The sequence below is a fragment of the Schistocerca cancellata genome, chromosome 7 (genome assembly GCF_023864275.1).
Source record: "Schistocerca cancellata isolate TAMUIC-IGC-003103 chromosome 7, iqSchCanc2.1, whole genome shotgun sequence".
In the NCBI taxonomy this organism is placed as follows: Eukaryota; Metazoa; Arthropoda; class Insecta; order Orthoptera; family Acrididae; genus Schistocerca; species Schistocerca cancellata.
Genome location: NC_064632.1, coordinates 601948379 through 601969177, shown reverse-complemented (window position 1 = coordinate 601969177; position 20799 = coordinate 601948379). Strand labels below are relative to the sequence as shown.

General features: G+C 38.0%; 1 protein-coding gene across 1 annotated transcript in view; it reads left to right on the top strand.

The window, feature by feature from the left end:
* LOC126091914 (Down syndrome cell adhesion molecule-like protein Dscam2) overlaps positions 1 to 16411 on the top strand; it is an 895908-nt gene extending 879497 nt beyond the window's left edge. The window contains exon 37 of the mRNA XM_049907230.1: positions 14044 to 16411. Coding sequence (XP_049763187.1) covers positions 14044 to 14110 — 67 coding nt within the window. The 3' untranslated portion in view covers positions 14111 to 16411. The remainder of the gene's footprint in view (positions 1 to 14043) is intronic.
* Positions 16412 to 20799: the final 4388 nt, after the last annotated feature.

Genomic DNA, 20799 nt, shown 5'->3' with positions numbered 1-20799 from the left:
CGTTGCCAAAGTCATAATGTTCCACATTCCAAATCGTAAGCCCTTGTTCATAAGCCATTTTCTATATCCCTTGTTTCTATTTTCCTCTGAGGCATTTTCTTGATGTTTTGTAAAAAGTTCTTTTTTTAAGGGACAGGTTAATAGCCCAGTGCCCAAGCCCCCACCTGGTGCCTCGATCCAAAGCTTTCAGTATGTCACGTGAGAAAAGTGTGAGTTGGGTTTCACACGATCAATGTTTTCGGAATCCATGTTGGTTGGCACTGAGGAGATCATTCTGTTCATGATGCCTTGTTACATTTGAGCTCAGAATATGTTCTAAGATTCTACAACAAATCAATGTCGAGGATATTGGGCGATAGTTTTGTCGATCACTTTTACTACTTTTCTTGTAGACAGGTGTGATCTGTGGATTTTTCCAAGAACTGGGCACAGTTTTTGTTCAGGGGATCTACAATAGATTATAGTTAGAAGAGGGGCTAACTCAGCTGCAAATTCAGCAGAGAATCTGACAGGGATTCCATCAGGGCCAGGAGCTTTGCTCAATTTTAACGATTTCAGCTTTTTCTCAACGACACTGACACTAATACTTATTTCATTCATCTTTTCAGTGATACAAGGATTAAATTGCAGCATTTACTGGGTTTTCCTTGGTAAAGCAACATTTGAAAAAGGGAGTTAAGCATTTCAGCTTTTGGTTTGCTACCCTCAATTTAAGTTTCTGTCCCATTCACTAAGGGATGGACACTAACTTTGGTGCTACTAACAGCCTTTACATACAACCAGAATTTCTTTCGGTTATGCGAAAAATCACTTGCCAGTATTCTGCTACGGTAGTCACTCAAGTCTTCTCTTGACAGCCAAACACTTTTCATTCAGCATTTCTCTATCTATAAACCTACACTTTTGAGCACCCATTATGCAGTAATCTCTGTTTCTCTAGAAGTTTCTTTACAGTGGCTGTATAGCATGGAGGCTGCCTCCCACCATGAACTATTCTACTGGGTACATATCAACCCCATGTGTGGTCAACTATTTGTTTTAAACTTGAGGCAGTGTTCCTCTATATGCTCCTGACCTGTGCTGAAAGTTTCAAGTTCCTTATTGAGATATGACATTACTGATTTTTTATCTAGCTTATTGAAAATATATAGCTTTCTGCATGTTTTAGTTGTCCTTTGTACTTTGGTAATCATTGTTGCCACTAACATGTCATGGTCACTGATACCAGTTTCAATGTGGACAGCCTCAAAAACATCAGGTCTATTCAGGTCTATTTGCTGACATTAGACCCAATATATTTCCATCATGAGTGAGGTTCCTAATGATCTCTTCTAGATAGGTTTCAAAAAAGGCAGTTAGTGAAGTTTCATGGGATAAAGACATCCCCACACCCATCACTAATAATAATGTAATTTTCCCAATTAATTGTCAGACGATTAAAGTCTCCACCATTGACTACAGTATCACTAGGTACATTACGTACAGGTGAACTGAGGTTCTCTCTCAAGTTCTCAATTACATCAAGACGTGAGTCAGGTGGGCAATAGAACAATCCAATTATCATTTTATGCCCACCCCTGACGCTGAGCTTTTTTCTGTCTTGGTGTATTTGGGTTTCTTGTCTACTGCAATGAATACGCCACCTCCATTTTCCATTTGCCTTTCCTTTCGATTTACACTTAAAAATTTCCCCAAAACTCTCACTGCCATCAATTTCAGGTTTCAGCCAGGTTTCTGTAGCTAGTATTATGTGAGCGTCACTGCTTTTGTGCTTTGGCAGTTTACCATTAGCGTTTGAATACTCTCACCTGTGGGCGGCATTTCTTTTGATCTTACACTGATACTTCGGGGTTTCCTGCAGCTATCATTATACGGATTGGACGGAGAGTCACATAATCTAAAAAGCCCTCGAGTGCACCCCACACACACAGTCAGCTACCTGAGTAGCAGTCTCTAATATGTAGTGCATACCAGATCTATTTAGGGAGGCCCTACAGTTCTCAACCCTATGGCACAAGTCTGGAAGTCACAGTTCAGTCCTTCCACTCAACTCAAAATCATAGGGCAAAAATCAGCTTTGGGGACAACTCTGCAAGTCGTTGAGCTTCGTTGAAACTCTACGCATAATGCTGGTCTTCTCAAACTTCTCTGCCAGTTGCTGGAATGGCCCAAGAATCACTTCGGAGGCCAGATGACAGGCATCATTTGCTCCAACATGCGCCGGAATCTGCAGTTGGTTGCACCCTGTTCCTCAGTGGCTGCTGGAATAGCCTTTTCAACTTGTTGAGCGAGGCCACCAGACGTACACAACTGAGTGCACCTGGTGTCCTCTCCCACCCCTTTCTGCCATATCTCTAAGGAGTACCATCATTCACCATATGTTTCAACTTCTGATGATTAATGGACTCCTACCATTTCATGTTTGCCTCCCCCTAACACCAGACAAAACAGAATTCCTCAAAACAGGTGAAGTGAGTTCTATTGGGTCGGTTTCAATGAAAGACAGCACCTCAAACTTGTCGGTCAGGGGGATCGGTACAACCCACGAGTCCTCCGTGGCCTGCATCCACCCTATACAGGACACCTAGACCTACCATTGACACACCACTCACTGTCAAGTGGGTGGGTAATGACAGATCCTGTTCTTTCTGCAGAGGAGACAGTATCCACTGGAATGGATAGTACTTGAGCTATCTCTGGTACAGGTATCACAAATACACAACTCTCGGGAGCTCTTCTAACACACCGATTCTCAGCAGCTGTCAGTTGTTGGACAGTGGGCAGGGCAATTTCCAGCTGCTTACGAACATCAACTTACTGAGAACAGCATTCACAGTGGGGCTGCATTTTGGCTGGTGCAGTGTATTACAAGACAGTGAACAAATAACTTTAAATTTAACCTGCTGATTATCTTTTAAGCTGTTGAGCTAAAAAGTTGCTAATTCCCTGTAAGAATTGAAGCAAATACACAAAAGAAGTGTTCTGTTAAGGAAACACAAAAACACGTGGTAAAAATTACTACTTTCTTTAATCATTTTGATGTTAATTATAGTTGTTATAAAACTCAAAAACAAGAGTTAATTTATGATAAATGCAGATAATGCTTAGGGCTACCCCTTTTTATCAATGCATTCTTACACCTTTGAGTACTGTACATATTCCCTATTCCTTGTCTCTTTATGAGTCCTTCATTTTGTTGCATTATAATCAGCCAATGACAGAAAAGTGCAGTCTCAGTAGCATTGTGTCATCTCAGTATGAAACAAGTTTTGAGAAACATGAAAAGAAAAATGCTTCTGCTAGATTAACATCTGGTTTCAGATATCTAGGACGTACTGTAACATGGCCATGGTGAATCGATTAAAATAAGTAAAATTGCTGAGTGCAGTGTTAGCTCTCTAAATTTCTTCATTAATATGAAATTTGTACAGTTCTTAATATTCTTAATATAAATCTTGAAAGACGTTAACTGTAATACCACACACAGTATCATTAATATTTGTATGAAATGTAGGTGAAGGCAGATAATATATTGTGGCCCGATCTTGCATTTTTGTAAATGGTTGGTCAACATTAATGGTAGACTCCCACTCTTCCTTTTATTTTTGCAGTTTATCATACACCGTTTACTTAATATTATGCGTGCTTCATTGCATCACTGACACAAGAAGAACTGAACTATTGCAACAGAATATTTTTTTATGAATACTTATTACTTCCAAATTTGGGCATAGCTTATGGTATCTTCTGAGCAGTTTTAGAATGGGCTATACAAAATTGTTGGGAATCATACATTTTTAAAAAGTAAATTTATTACTTTTTTCGTTTGTCATTCAGCAAAGTCTTGCTGAATGGTAATATAACCACCATTTGCCAATCTTGTTGAGAAAGGGAGGAAGCATGAACAAAATCATGTTCACTTTTAAAGCTCTTAAGCAGATTTTACAGGGTGATTCTGCTCGAACACATAGTCTTGCAGTTTGCACTAGTTAGTGTATTGAATAAGAATCAGTACCGCATGTCCCCTTGGTCACTTGATACAAACACTTAAGTTTGGATGACTGTCTTTCCTGCATTCTTTATAGCTGTTATATTTTGTTTTTGCCTACTTTAGTAAGTTTAAGGCCATTTCTGAGTACTTTTTGAGTGTCAGTACTGATCCACTGCAGTTTTTGTCAAGCATTTGACAATGTAGATTAGTACTTTTTGTTCTAAATAGTTCATTTTTAAATTAAAAAAAATTATTTTGATCTAAATTGTGCACTTAATAAATCTAAATCAATTCATTGTATTTGTGTTTAGATATTCAGTTACCCTTAGGTAGTAAAATCTTAGTATTTAGAATAAGACTGAAGGTGTTTTACGACATTTTGAAATTTTGGTTTTATTGCAGTTTCCTAGCACTAACATGCCATAAAAGTGTTATATATATGAAATTGTCAGATCAAATGTAAGGGTGGCATTAATTTTAGAATTCTATTGCATTTCCTGTTTGTTAATTTTTTCTCACTCTGTATGTAGCTATATTCACTGCAGTTCTTCAATTTAATTTATCATACTGCTAAGGAATGGTTTAAAGTATGTTTCAACCTCAAAATTCCATTTTTGAATTAGTAGAATCACTGTTCTGATGTCAGAATAAAAGTGAATATTGTTTTAGGCTTTTGTAATGACTTTTTTGTGGAGGAAATTGATTCACAGCTGTGCATTATTAAAGAAATACACAAATCACAATTATTGCCACAATTTCATGAAATAAGTAATCCATTCCAGTTACTTAAAATTTCACAATACTTTTTCAAATATGAAAAGACTGTTTGAGATCACTAATTATCATTATTTACAAATTCTCATATGCTGGATAAACCTGAGCAATACTTGGCATACAGTTCTTTCACAGATTTTTTTGATTGCTGGTATTATCTCTTATGTGAAATAAGGGAAAGACAGCCACTTCTATATAGACAACTGGTTCATGGTACACAGAAACACGTAATACAAAACAATTAACATCAGGTTTTAAAACTGTGTGTCTATAAGAAAATGTAGATTCAAAACAATAATGGGAACTCCTGGATGGAAAAATATGTATGATAAAGGAAAAGCAAAATTTTTACCTGTTAAGGACTAGTGTGTTGTACAAATGGCTCGCTGCTACTGCAGGTGTCTGTTATGTGGCTGTGTGCTATGCACCAGTCCTCTATACATAAGAGGTTGCTTTTCCCTTATTTTACATATTCTTCCATCCAAAATTTCTATCATCATCATCTTGGACAGTTTCCAGCCACTGGCTGGGTCTGTCGGGAACACAAGCCTCTCCATCGTGTTCTGTCTTTCCACCATTCCCCCTCTTTCACCTTCGTCCAGTTCTCTCCTCTTCTCATCACACATTCCTTAACTCCCTTCACCCATCCATCCCTTGGTCTTCCTCTGGGTCTCTTCCCCTCCAGTTGCAGATCAAACATCCTCTTTGGAATTCTTCCCTCATCCATTCTCTTCATGTGTCCATACTACTGCAGTCTTGATTTTTCTATCCTGTCCTGTACTGGTTCCTCCTTTAGTCTTTCCCTCACATACACGTTTCGCAATCTGTCTCGTCTTGTTACACCCAACCTGCTCCTCTGGAACTTCATTTCACTAGCCTGTATTCTACTTTTGTCACTTTTGTGCATTACCCATGTCTCACTTCCGTATGCCAATATGGGGACAAAGTAGGTTCGGTATATAATTCCCTTGGATTTCTTTGGCACCTCCTTGCTCCAAAGTCCCCTAATGCATTTGTAGAACTGCTCTGCTTTTCTGCACCTTTCATTTATTTCCATTGCGTTTCCCCCCTTACTTTCAATCACGCTTCCCAGGTACTTGAAGTTCTCTACCACCAAAATTTCTATCATAGTTATTAATTTACTTTTTCTTATACATAAACATCGGTAATATTTCACAGCATATAATCTCCATGGCTAAAATAAACAGACTGGCATTATTGATTCAAAATATTGTTAGATAAGTACTAAATAATTTCCCCAAGAAAATATAGTATATGCCCAAAAGTCACCAACTACCCAGGATGTCTGGCTATGCATCTGCGGATATGTAAGTTAATACACAATACTTCTCAGTTCAACAGGACACTCACAGATACACTGTTTGTGAAAGTGTAACATCAGACATCATGGTAGCATTGAGCCAAATCGTTATTCTGGTAGATCTGAAAAATTAACTAAAGGGGACTGCTCATGTTCTAAAGCATAGTGCCAGCACTAGTTGTCAGGTGTCTTTGTAAGCAGTTGCAAAAGTCTCTTTGTAGACCAGCATATAGAAATCAGCAATAGAATCATCTGGCAGGAGGTGATAGGACTTGTTTTTGTGATCATCCTCCTGAGCCATTACCTCAGCTCAGTTTGACAGCTTTGCTATAAATTACATTTGCCCCAGAAACCTCTTAAAACTGCACCCAATCAAGAATAAAAATAGTTACTGCCTAGTGATAGGGCCCTCCCCCCCCATGAACCATGGACCTTGCCGTTGGTGGGGAAGCTTGCGTGCCTCAGCGATACAGATGGCCGTACCATAGGTGCAACCACAACGGAGGGGTATCTGTTGAGAGGCCAGACAAACATGTGGTTCCTGAAGAGGGGCAGCAGCCTTTTCAGTAGTTGCAGGGGCAACAGTCTGGATGATTGACTGATCTGGCCTTGTAACATTAACCAAAACGGCCTTGCTGTGCTGGTACTGCGAACGGCTGAAAGCGAGGGGAAACTACAGCCGTAATTTTTCCCGAGGACATGCAGCTTTACTGTATGATTAAATGATGATGGCATCCTCTTGGGTAAAATATTCCGGAGGTAAAATAGTCCCCCATTCAGATCTCTGGGCGGGGACTACTCAAGAGGACGTCGTTATCAGGAGAAAGAAAACTGACGTTCTACGGATCGGAGAGTGGAATGTCAGATCCCTTAATCGGGCAGGTAGGTTAGAAAATTTAAAATGGGAAATGGATAGGTTAAAGTTAGATATAGTGGGAATTAGTGAAGTTCGGTGGCAGGAGGAACAAGACTTTTGGTCAGGTGATTACAGGGTTATAAATACTAAATCAAATAGAGGTAATGCAGGAGTAGGTTTAATAATGAATAAAAAAATAGGAGTGCAGGTTAGCTACTACAAACAGCATAGTGAACGCATTATTGTGGCCAAGATAGACACAAAGCCCATGCCTACTACAGTAGTACAAGTTTATATGCCAACTAGCTCTGCAGATGATGAAGAAATAGATGAAATGTATGACGAGATAATGAGGAGATAAAAGAAATTATTCAGGTAGTGAAGGGAGACGAAAATTTAATAGTCATGGATGACTGGAATTTGTCAGTAGGAAAAGGGAGAGAAGGAAACATAGTAGGTGAATATGGATTGGGGGGAAGAAATGAAAGAGGAAGCCGCCTTGTAGAATTTTGCACAGAGCATAACTTAATCATAGCTAACACTTGGTTCAAGAATCATAAAAGAAGGTTGTATACCTGGAAGAATCCTGGAGATACTAAAAGGTATCAGATAGATTATATAATGGTAAGACAGAGATTTAGGAACCAGGTTTTAAATTGTAAGACATTTCCAGGGGCAGATGTGGACTCTGACCACAATCTCTTGGTTATGAACTGCAGATTGAAACTGAAGAAACTGCAAAAAGGTGGGAATTTAAGGAGATGGGACCTGGATAAACTGAAAGAACGAGAGGTTGTAGAGAGTTTCAGGGAGAGCATAAGGGAACAATTGACAGGAATGGGGGAAAGAAATACAGTAGAAGAAGAATGGGTAGCTCTGAGGGATGAAGTAGTGAAAGCACCAGACGATCAAGTAGGTAAAAGGACGAGGGCTAATAGAAATCCTTGGGTAACAGTAGAAATATTGAATTTAATTGATGAAAGGAGAAAATATAAAAATGCAGTAAATGAAGCAGGCAAAAAGGAATACAAACGTCCCAAAAATGAGATCGACAGGAAGTGCAAAATGGCTAAGCAGGGATGGCTAGAGGACAAATGTAAGGATGTCGAGGCTTGTCTCACTAGGGGTAAGATAGATACTGCCTACAGGAAAATTAAAGAGACCTTTGGAGAGAAGAGAACCACTTGTATGAATATCAAGAGCTCAGATGGCAACCCAGTTCTAAGCAAAGAACGGAAAGCAGAAAGGTGGAAGGAGTATATAGAGGGTTTATACAAGGGCGATGTTCTTGAGGACAATATTATGGAAATGGAAGAGGATGTAGATGAAGATGAAATGGGAGATACGATACTGCGTGAAGAGTTTGACAGAGCACTGAAAGACCTGAGTTGAAACAAGGCCCCGGGAGTAGACAACATTCCATTAGAACTACTGACGGCCTTGGGAGAGCCAGTCCTGACAAAACTCTATCATCTGGTGTGCAAGATGTATGAGACAGGTGAAATACCCTCAGACTTCAAGAAGAATATAATAATTCCAATCCCAAAGAAAGCAGGTGTTGACACATGTGAAAATTACCGAATTATCAGTTTAATTTCACAGCTGCAAAATACTAACGTGAATTCTTTACAGACGAATGGAAAAACTGGTAGAAGCGGACCTCGGGGAAGATCAGTTTGGATTCCGTAGAAATGTTGGAACACGTGAGGCAATACTAACCTTAAGACTTATCTTAGAAGAAAGATTAAGAAAAGGCAAACCTACGTTTCTAGCATTTGTAGACTTAGAGAAAGCTTTTGACAATGTTGACTGGAATACTCTCTTCCACATTCTAAAGGTGGCAAGGGTAAAATACAGGGAGCGAAAGGCTATTTACAATTTGTACAGAAACCAGATGGCAGTTATAAGAGTCGAGGGGCATGAAAGGGAAGCAGTGGTTGGGAAAGGAGTGAGACAGGGTTGTAGCCTATCCTCGATGTTATTCAATCTGTATATTGAGCAAGCAGTAAAGGAAACAAAAGAAAAATTTGGAGTAGGTATTAAAATTCATGGAGAGGAAGTAAAAACTTTGAGGTTCGCCGATGACATTGTAATTCTGTCAGAGACAGCAAAGGACTTGGAAGAACAGTTGAATGGAATGGACAGTGTCTTGAAAGAAGGATATAAGATGAACATCAACAAAAGTAAAACAAGGATAATGGAATGTAGTCGAATTAAGTCGGGTGATGTTGAGGGAATTAGATTAGGAAATGAGACACTTAAAGTAGTAAAGGAGTTTTGCTATTTAGGGAGTAAAATAACTGATGATGGTCGAAGTAGAGAGGATATAAAATGTAGACTGGCAATGACAAGGAAATCGTTTCTGAAGAAGAGAAATTTGTTAACATCGAGTATAGATTTAAGTGTCAGGAAGTCGTTTCTGAAAGTATTTGTATGGAGTGTAGCCATGTATGGAAGTGAAACATGGACAATAAATAGTTTGGACAAGAAGAGAATAGAAGCTTTCGAAATGTGGTGCTGCAGAAGAATGTTGAAGATTAGGTGGGTAGATCACGTAACTAATGAGGAGGTATTGAATAGGATTGGGGAGAAGAGAAGTTTGTGGCACAACTTGACTAGAAGAAGGGATCGGTTGGTAGGACATGTTTTGAGGCATCAAGGGATCACAAATTTATCATTGGAGGGCAGCGTGGAGGGTAAAAATCGTAGAGGGAGACCAAGAGATGAATACACTAAGCAGATTCAGAAGGATGTAGGTTGCAGTAGGTACTGGGAGATGAAGAAGCTTGCACAGGATAGAGTAGCATGGAGAGCTGCATCAAACCAGTCTCAGGACTGAAGACCACAACAACAACAGTGATAGGGCGTAGCTCCAGAACAACACCTGATAGAAGGAGGGAGCTCACTATTCAAACTGCAAACCGAATGAGATCCAAAGTCACAAATCAAAGTTCCTGGGAATAAGTAACCCAATACATAACCAAAGCGAATCAGAAGAATACAGCCGTAAACCTTTCACGAAGACTATGTGTTGCCACACTACTGAAAGCGTGGCCTACATGCTCACAGCTATGTGGCCATTGTCTTGGAACAAATGGAAATAGGTGACTAGGTATTTTTGGCCATAGAATGTGTTACAGAAAACAAAGATTTGTTGCAGCCACAAAAAATGAAATCTTTTTTAACAGTTCAGGTAATGTGTGAAAAATATTAATTTTATAGAAAAAGTAATTAGAAGTATGCATAATGTAAAAAATTGATACATGTCCTACTGTATCTAGCTACACTTCATTCCTTGAGTCATTTTCCTAATTAAACCACTATTTTTCATCATTTATAGGCACATAAACAAGACTGAGAAATCCGGACAAATCCACTTCAAGTGGAGCAGTCATGCACACTCACATACATAAATACACAGACACAGACGTGTCAAAAGAGAATTCCTTCAAATGCTAGTGAACTTCTCTGTCTTGTTTATGTGTCTTTTGTTGACTCAAACCATCTACTGTTTGGTGAGCTGTTAGCTTGATTCCTTGAGTTGCTTATATCAATAATAATCACTTTGAGTTCCTGGGCCTTCAGTCCCCTGTATTTTGATGTTACATAATGACAACCATTTTCATGTCAATAACACTGCTAACTTTCCAAGTTCATTTGGTCTCATTTTACTGAGGCAGTGCACGGCAGAGTTTGACTTAGAACCAGAGGTTTTATTGTCAGCCAAACAAGAGGCAAATGATACTAAAATGGTTCAAATGGCTCTGAGAACTATGGGACTTAACATCTGAGGTCATCAGTCCCCTAGAACTTAGAACTACTTAAACCTAACTAACCTAAGGACATCACACACATCCATGCCCAAGGCAGGATTTGAACCTGTGACCGTAGCAGCAGCGCGGTTCCGGACTGAAGCACCTAGAACTGCTCGGCCACACCAGCTGGCGCAAATGATACTTACTAATAACGGATTATATAGAAAAGAGAAAACAATTTGTAGAGAGGTACACTAGGTCAAAACAAGATATAAAATGACAGTGAAGTTTTGTAACCAGGTGAGATTTGAATGCCCAGTGGATGAGAAGCTAATGAGAGAGTACTTGATCAGACAGATCCAGCGGAAAAACAGACTGAAATTAGAATCGAAATCATTTGGGAGTAAAGGAGTCCACTCAACAAATAGCAGAAGTGCCGAGCCATTGAAAGGCCCAAAAAAAGGGAGAGGAAACCTGCTAGCTTTCGGACTGAATCCTGTGTCAAGCTAGAGAACAAATGCAAGTAAAAACATAAACTTACACACACAATGTGTATTTGTACCCAAGCTCAACAAATTTCTAAAGTTTACAAGTTTCCTTTCCCTTTTATGTGTGCTATTCTGTGAATGATCTTCTTTACCCCTAAGTTATTAACATTCTACAAGAACAGTCCTGCTATATTTAGACTGAAAATAATAGAAACATAGATGAGATAGTAATGGGCAGCAACTGAAAAGGAGCAAAGAATAGGCACAAAAAGCTGCTAAATATAAAAGAGAAATAAAAATAAAGAAAAATAAGTACTGTAAAACAGTGACAGTGATGAGTGGACCATGATGGAGAAAAATACACCATGAATAAATTGATTCAGTGTGAATTGCAGGAACAATCCACACATTGAAGGATTAATCCAATCTATGAAATGAGTCCCGACACAAAAAATCCAAATTGGCCTTAAGGTCAAATCATGCAACATGGGTTGTGTAGTAGACTGAGCTGTGCAACATGGAATTACATGCCACCAGTACGATTCATCCGAACAGAAAACTCAGTGGAAACAGAGGGTATTATAAATTTTTACCATTGACAAATTTAGATCATGTGGTGACAGGAGGATGCATAGCATTTCATATGGGAATGAAGTGACAAAAGGCTTGAGGGTGAGGTGGTATGAACATGTACCCATGGTGATGTGGAAAGAATAATGGACAGTACTGAAAACATTTTTGGGGATGACTTCAGAAAATCATAGCCCTAGTGGAGCAGTTGGGTTGATTCATCCCAAACCAGAGTAGTATTGTGAAACAAGAGGTAAGCTTCTACCTGTTTGTTCTTTTTCAGAAGAATCTGGAGATGTGAGTCTGAGAAATCAGCCTGTATACCCCACAGGTGGGACAGTTTTGAAAATTGAACCTGGTCATACATTTATGTCACAGATTGCCAATCAATCAAATATGTTTACCACGAATTCCAAGGCTGGAAAAGGCACCCGAGTCAATGATACTACATGGAATAGAAATTGCAAAAGGAGCTAAACTAGATCACTAAATTCCAGGAAAAGCACTACATTAATACAAAAGGACAAGCTGCCCCTGTAACCAAGAAAGTGCTTATTATGACGTATTTGTGCTGGAGAAGCTCATTACAGACAGTTTGCACTTTGCTGGAATGTATGTGTAAGATTTAACACCAAAGAAATGTAACTGCTACTTAAAGAATGGAAAGGATGATAGACAGCACCAAATGTTCTCTTTGTGTTGTTTGCCTTGGAGGAAGAATCTGTTTGCGCCTGTGTGTGTTATGCCCCACCGTACAAAACATTTTTTCGTGTTGTTATTCATGAGGCTGTCCAGAAATACATGTATAGTAAGCTGCCACAGAGTTGATCAGTTTTGTGTCATGGTGTAAGGGTATATTTCAAAGCTGAAGGCTGATCATATGCTAATATGCTATGAAAAATAATCCCTTGGTAATGTGAGCATTCTCATTTATCATAGTGTTAATGTACATTTACCAAAAAGAAGAAGAAATTAGAGAAAACTGGGTCTGCAGCCTAATTTGAAGGTGCTGTAAGGAGAAAACAATAAGTGCACATTTCAAGTAAAGGAATCATCTTTAATGACAGAGACTATAAAGGAAAGTAAGTTATGTGTTGGAAATACAAGGGGGAGGGGGGCTGGGTTTACAGTAACAAGCTCTCCAGATGGTATGCTGTTTGGAATATGTATTCAAGTCCTCAACTCTTATAATATGGCCACCGTGCTCACAAAAAACAATGCCAATTATTCCTTCAGCTTCTCATAAGTCTTTGTAATGCAAATCTTACTGTATACTCATTGATCATCATTCAAAAAACACGTCCTTGCTTATTGTGGCTTGTAGAACAGTTACATCACAGAGTTGTAAAATGGAGCCTCACTAAAAATATCTATATGTGGGTTACAGCTTTGTTGCTTTTACAGTGATGTATTTATGGCAAGAAGTCTCCTTTTTGTCGCCCGTATTAGAAGAGAGGAATGGTGGCTCTTTTTCTGCAATGATATGATAAAGTTATGTCACAAATAAGAGAGGAAAGCACCAGCACAGAATGTCCTGCTCAACTTATTTCTAGAACAGGTTATGGATTCAAATCCCCATCCAACCAGCTAAGAACATGGTTTTCACAGTGTTAGTTGGTAATAGCTTGTAAATAATGAATTATATTAAACATTTTAATGAGTACCTGCTACAACTATTTCAGATCTCCACATTGCTCATTTTGGAATCCTGAATCTGTGCTATATCAGTGTGTCGTCTGTTCGCCTATTTTAGAACCATTCCACTGGTCCACAAATAGGCTTATTCCCTCTTGCATCATAAAGGCAATAATTACAAAATACTTTCACTAGTATATGCCAGAATTTTACCGTATCCTGTATATGGTAGAGTATCATCCTATACATAATTGAAAGAGAATTAAATTTCTTGATACAGTGTGTTATGTCAGACCTACTCCCAAATAGTATGGCCTAATGAAGATGATGATCCAGCACTGCAGTGTAAAATTTGATTCACTCATTCTAAGATATGTTTTTTGTGATTATATGTATGTTTAAAAACAGTGTTCAGTAGTCTCTTGGACAGACTGCCACATATACATATAATTACAGTACTAACTCTCAACTACATTCATAACAGCAGAAATTATTATAGTGTACATAGACGTAACATTTAGCTATCTCTCTCATACTTTTATGACAACATGAAAACTGTTTCAGATAATTTCACAACTATATACTGTTTTATCTGTGTAATGTATTAATAGTTTTTTCTGGTGCAGATTCTAAATTAACTATAATTTCTACAGAAATGAAGCAGGGCATCACCAACAAAACGGATTCGCAGTCACACCCTACGATACTGTGGCAGTGTAACCTGTAGTTGCAAAGAAGTGCATCTAGAAAGACATCGGCAAGACCTGTGCCATAAGAAACATTATACCCTGCTGTGTGAAGAAGCTTTGAATGGAAATATTTAATAAGCATCAATTGTGTGTGAACGTTATTCAGTGTTTTCATGTTCTTTCTTTTATCTTTATTCACATTAGAAATTAAAGTATTTATAAAATATTCATTGTAATGCATTGATAGAAAATATATCCATTCTCAGCTGTGAATGGTAAGCTCTTGGATATTAACAGTTTTAGGATAATGTACAGCAGGGCTATAATTTTAATTGGCAGTAGTGCAAGACGACTCATCCAAAGGTTGCAACCAAACAGACTTTCTCATATACAGAAGTCTTTGTTTTAGGAAGACCAAAATACAATATATGTATTGTAATAACTTCTTTCCACCCATGTTCTATGATATATGTGCATTTTCAGCCTTTGTTACACTGTGTTTTCTTTAAAACATTAAAGATGACAATGTTGATAAAGAGAATGGCTCAACTTTGTGGCATGTGATATTTTGTCATAATGGTACTATTATGTATGTTTTTACATGTTTTTGAAATGAGAATGAAATGAGAGTGAAAGAATCTTAATAAATGCTGTGTGGTGTGTATTATAACCTACTTTATCAGAAAGGGCAAACACTTAGCTTTCCTTGTTGCAAAACGAATTAGTGGAAACAATTAGGACACATACTGTGTATCATTAAATTATTTTCGTAATCATATACATATATAAATACAAATATATATACATAAATCTTATTGCCATTACTGTTTCTGTATATTGCTAAGCTCCTCTTTAAATGTTTGTGATGAACTGCTAATTTCAAATTCTAAGACTTTCTTTTGTTGAGTTCACAGAATTTCAGTTTAAAACATTTATGTGAGATGTGTAAACAGTGTGTGTTCTGCTCTTGTTCTGCAAATACTGTACAATGTTTATAATAATAAATGCCACAGCTTGTATTCTTATATGTTGGGCAGTCTTCACTGTAATCGTATGTCTGTCAGTGCTAGTGTTTTGAATGTTTTTACATATTTTGTCATAAGTGATAAAGACTCCAATGATGTATGCTGCTGCACAAGAAGCAGAGACACCTGTGTAGACAACAGGCAGAGACTAAGCCATTTGTGTACCAGATTTCACTTTTTATAGCTTCATAATTGCTGACATCAACACTTTAAATGAAATAGTGATGCAAAACTTAATTTATAGCAGTATTTGTATCTTCTTTAAAAAATTATTGACATGTTATGCAGGCCTTCTGTAAGTGTTTAATTCAGTTTCTTTAAAATTCAAAATTTATATTCATCAAGCTTGTTCTTATACATATAGGGAACAAAATCATACAGGATTCTTTCTTTTGTTTCTAGCTTGAGAAGATAAGCAAAATTCTTAACTTTCTTCAAAAATTGTATACAGTTTAATAAACAGAAAAATTAATAGGTTAATTTACCTATGTAATATATCTAGGCTCATAAAAGTAACTATTATATTCTTACAATAGCCAAATCATTAGCAGATAACTGATAAGAAAAAGTGAAATACTATCAGTCTGCTTATAACAGACCTTAAGGTACATTTCCAAAAATCAAGATAAAATTGTCTTATGGCTATATTACTGCTACTCATAAATTTATAAATAAATGTAATGGTGGTGTATAAGTGCTTATAAAACTGCATTTACAATTTAGGTAAAGTTTTCAGTAATTTCTCTCAATGAATGTGATAACCCACATTACTTGAATTTCAGTTTTCTTGAGTGTTATTTTCATTTTGGTCAGCCCCAACATTTCAATGACATTTGTGTGACTTACGTGATAATATCAATGACTGAAACTAATTTAGTTGGTATAAGCAAGTGCCTTGCATTACATTTGTAACATTAAAGATTTATAATCTCCATTTTCGTAATTATTGTTGATGATGTAATATCTGTTTTTACATTTGTTAAGTACGTTAAGACATCGTAGCAGAAAATGTAATGCAGGGCATTTTTAAAATTTTATAATAAAATTTGTAAAAAAAGGAAGCAGATTTGAAGTCAGTCTGATTTGTTAGGTTAGTGGAAATTATCTTTATAAATCCACTTGCTTTGTTCTTGTGTAAATATGCGTAATTCTTGTTTTTATGCATCTGCTTATTCAGGTATCAATATTGAAAAACTGTTTCTCTGCTCCCCCTGTTTTTTGAGGGATTGTAGTGTGAAACAAGTTATTTGTACCAAAGTTGTAGAATTAATGAACTTTTGTGTTATTAAAGGTTTTACACACAACTATTTGTTACTACTTTCTTAATTATAATACACATTTATTTCCATTCATAGTCTATTTCAGGAGAGAGAACTCCTCTTCCACTTGGGCTATGCTTCGGTCTTAAAAGTAAAAATGAAAACAATAAGCATTCATAGTGTCTCATCTGCTTTGTTAGAAGTGCATTATTCAAAAGAAAGTATCTTTTCTGTGGAACCAAAGAATCAGGTAATCCTAGCTTAAGTTGTGAGTTGTCCTACACATTTTGATACTTTATTTTTCATGCATGTTTCTCCTTCACAATTGATTCATCTACTCGTAGAGTTACAAAGCTACGCAACAAGCATGCTTTGGTATTTTGCCATTATCAAGCATACATCTTAGCTGGCATGATGTCTGTATTGCGTCTTGGAACATATGTTTCTGTAATCTTTCTTTTCTGTTATGATCACGTTATTTCTAAACACTTTTACATGCATCATCTTGGTAAAATTATTTGTGACATCTATCAAAAATATATAGAAATAACATGATCATAACATAAAAGAAAGACAACTGATACTTACACTCCAAGATGAAATATGGATCACATCATACCAGCTAATACTTATGCTTGATTATGGTAAACACCAAAACAAACCCATCGTGTAACTTTGTAATCAATATGAGTAAATAAATCAATTATGCAGCAGAAACCTTACCAAAAACAACATATTTTGCTCATTGACCACATGCATGCTGTGGGCCCACTATAAAAGAACATTTGGATATACTGGGATGGTACAACAAGTTTACTTAAGTTTCTTTTATTGACTACAAATATTCATGCATTGTGCTTCACACATTTTGTTGTTAACAGTATTGTCATAACATTACTGACATTCTGGTTGCTCTCATTCAAATTCTCCATAACAATCTCATGTATATTATTGTCATTTGCATAAAAATTTTATACCAGGTGTTTCAACACATCTGGAAACAAGTGAAAGTCAACTGGTACATGATCTGGACTTAATGATGAATGTTTTAGTACGTCTAGCTCAAATGAGTGCTATCCTGAGAGCTGTTGCATTTATATAATTTAAAGAGTAAAAGTAACAACTCTTCCAAAATGTTTACCAAAATTATTTGAATACAGTGATCAATAGATTATTATATTTTAACTAAAGTTCAGTCTTGATCACAACACTTATGTCTCAATAACATAGGTGACCGGTTTCGGTTATATTTATATAACCATCTTCAGACCTGTGAATTCATTTTAGAAAATACTAGAAACCAATCTTAAAATAAAATGAAAAGTGTCTAATGAAGACAAAATTTTAACAAGATGAAATAAAACTTATTAAACCCCTGGCTTCCTTGGAGGATAGTAGGCGGAGCTCTCCTCAGCTACTACCACCCAGCCAATGCAATATCCTCGTCTGTGCCTACTCCATTCCTACTTCAAACCCTTGCCTCATGTTCATGTCCCTGCAGTAGACATAGATGCAAAAATGGTTCAAATGGCTCTGAGCACTACGGGACTGAACATCTGAGGTCATCAGTCCCCTAGAACTTAGAACTACTTAAACCTAACGACATCACACGCATCCATGCCCGAGGCAGGATTCGAACCTGTGACCATAGCGGTCGCGCGGTTCCAGACTGTAGCACCTAGAACCGCTTGGCCACCCCGGCCTGCATAGATGCAAGACCTGGCCCATACATCTGCCCACTATTGCCTACTTGAGTTCTGACACTTATATCTCCTACTGTATCAAAAGCAGGACAACCTGTAGAAGTAAGCATGTGATGTATCAACTTACCTGCATCCAATGTGCTGCACTATACGTGGGCACAACTACCAGCAAGCTGTGTGTCCAAACGAATGGCCACTGTCAAACAGTGGCCAAGAGACAAATGGACCACCCAGTTGTTGAGTATGCCATCCAGCATAATGTGCTTCACTTCAGTAACTGTTTCACAACCTGCGGATTCTTCACACCAACACCAGTTTTCTGAACTGTGCAGGTGGAAATTCTCCCTGCAACATATCCTTTGTTCATGTAACTTCCCTGGCCTCCACATTCACTAGCCCTGTCGTCGTCCTGCCTGTACCCTTCTCTGCTCCCACTACAGTACTACATACACTTTCTGCTCCACCAATACACCTAGTCATGTCACTTTCTCTACTTGTCATCTCTCTCCCTTCCCCCTGCCCCCTCCCTGTACTCAAGCACAGCCTCTTATGCTGCACCTAGTAGCCCTATCCTGTCCCCCTTATCCCTACACACTCCCACAGGCAGCATTAGCACCTTTCTCCACCCCTATCCTGCTATCCCTCCCCCTCATTTCCCCACACCTCTTCCATACCCCTTCTACCCATCCCAGCTAAATTGCTGCTCTCCTCAGACACAATTGCATTAGGACCTTAGCACTCAGAGGTGACAGTGAGCATGTCTGTGTGTGTTGTGCTTGTGGGAATGTGTATGAGGTTTTCTACTTCTGATGAAAGAGTTTGCCCAAAAGCTGAATATTTCTCTCTTTCTTTTCATTGTGCTTGTCTGTGACTAAATGGCTCCTCTATTTAGTGAGTAGCAATCTATCCTTTCCATGTTGTCAGTATTTTCCAATCATGTTTGGAGCAAATATGTTTTTGGATAACAAATTTGTGATTGTCTTGGGTTGTGACGCTGAAGAATTTTGCCCAGTTTAAAGTGGAAGCTTTAATTTGTATTGTTTCATTGGGATAATTATTTGTACGAAAATTTTCTTAATTATTGCACCAAATACAAAGTGGAAAATCAGTACAGACATTCATTCAACTGCAGGTGAATGGTGACTGGCGCAAGGACACACTTAATATTTCAGCAAATCACACTAGCTTTCCAGTTTTCATTTTTCGTATATTATTAGTATATCTCTCACTATCACACATACACATGACAGGTTCCCTATAGTACATTTAAGAAAAGCTGGTAATGGGTAGAGAGATCTAAATTATAGGGTTATTGTAGTGTGCAGCTGACCACAGTTAAGCAGTGTTGAATCGCGTGGACAGACAGATTGCTAGTTATCATACCCAGAATAATGCTGCACGGGTTTTAGCATAAACGGTGTTGATTTGTGTGGACAAACAGATTGCTAGTTATCATACCCAGAAGAATGCTGTGCATGTTTTAGCATAGCTAGCAAAAGAAGTGAGTGCTTCCCCACTTTGTCATGTCTTTGATTGGATAAGAAATCCTTGTAACTGGATTGCAGCAGAAGGCTGTGAACAGATATGTGAAACTATTTTCCACCTGAAATGAAATAAAATAAAGAAACTGTTGAAAATACACTAAGTGTGATGTATTAGACATAAGTGAACTGCACTGTAACCAGCATAATAAGCATGGAATGCACTTAAACTATGAAGGGAAAAGGTTTGTGTGTGATTGCATCAATGAAATAATTAAAGAAAGACTTTTAAGGAATAAAAGTATCCATCAGCTTCCCATATGTCCTACTGGCTAAAGTGAGGAAAGTAAAATGAACAAGAAAGAAGGAAAAAATGAAACATTACTGGCAATCCAAATTTAAGATTCTACAATTATGACATCAAACTACCAAGTCATGAATGAACCCAATCTAAAAACGTTATCTCCATAATGTACATCATTATCATAATCAGGATTCCCCCCCCCCCCCCCCAGGGGGCTCGCCACTCTTCCCCTTCCATGCCATATGTCTATCCTCTTGCTATTCTATTTCCCTTCCCTTGGGGAACATGTCTGGGGCGTTATTGCGAAAGTACCTCATTGTCCGTCACTTTAATAAGAACAGTCTCACCACTGTTTCTTATTCCCTTTTCCTTTCTTTGTTTCCTTTCTCCTCTTGTTCCTCCGCTTCAGCATAAGAGGTTCTTCTTTTTCTTCTTCCTCCCTGTGCGCTCCCAATGGCTGTCCCACGCGTCTTGACACTTAGCTGGTACCTGGGTAACACGTAATTTCCAGCCCTGGGTCGAAAGGTAGGGTTCGCACGTACCCCCTGGTACAGGTCAGGAGCAGGGAGGAGTGATTGCCTGAGTTGCTACCTTTCAAAATTGCGGATCGGTCCTGTCAGTTGTTTGGGAGGTGTGACCTGAGCTGTGAACACTCACCTAAGGCAAATTCGCCCCCTGTGAAGGAGACCCCCAGTTGGAAGGAGTGTGCCATCAGGGATACTGGCAACCATGGGGGTTTTCTCACAATCAGCCAATCATCTTCACAATCAACATCTATGAAATGTAAAAGGAATGAGGCTAATGATTCAAAGGCCCTACCAGCTGCTCCATAGTTTCTTGTGATTTCACATACTGAAGACGATCAGTCCTTTGCAATGGTAAATCCATTTATTATTCAGAAAAGTGTTGATGCAATTGCTGGCCCTGTGAAATCCTGCTCTCTTTTAT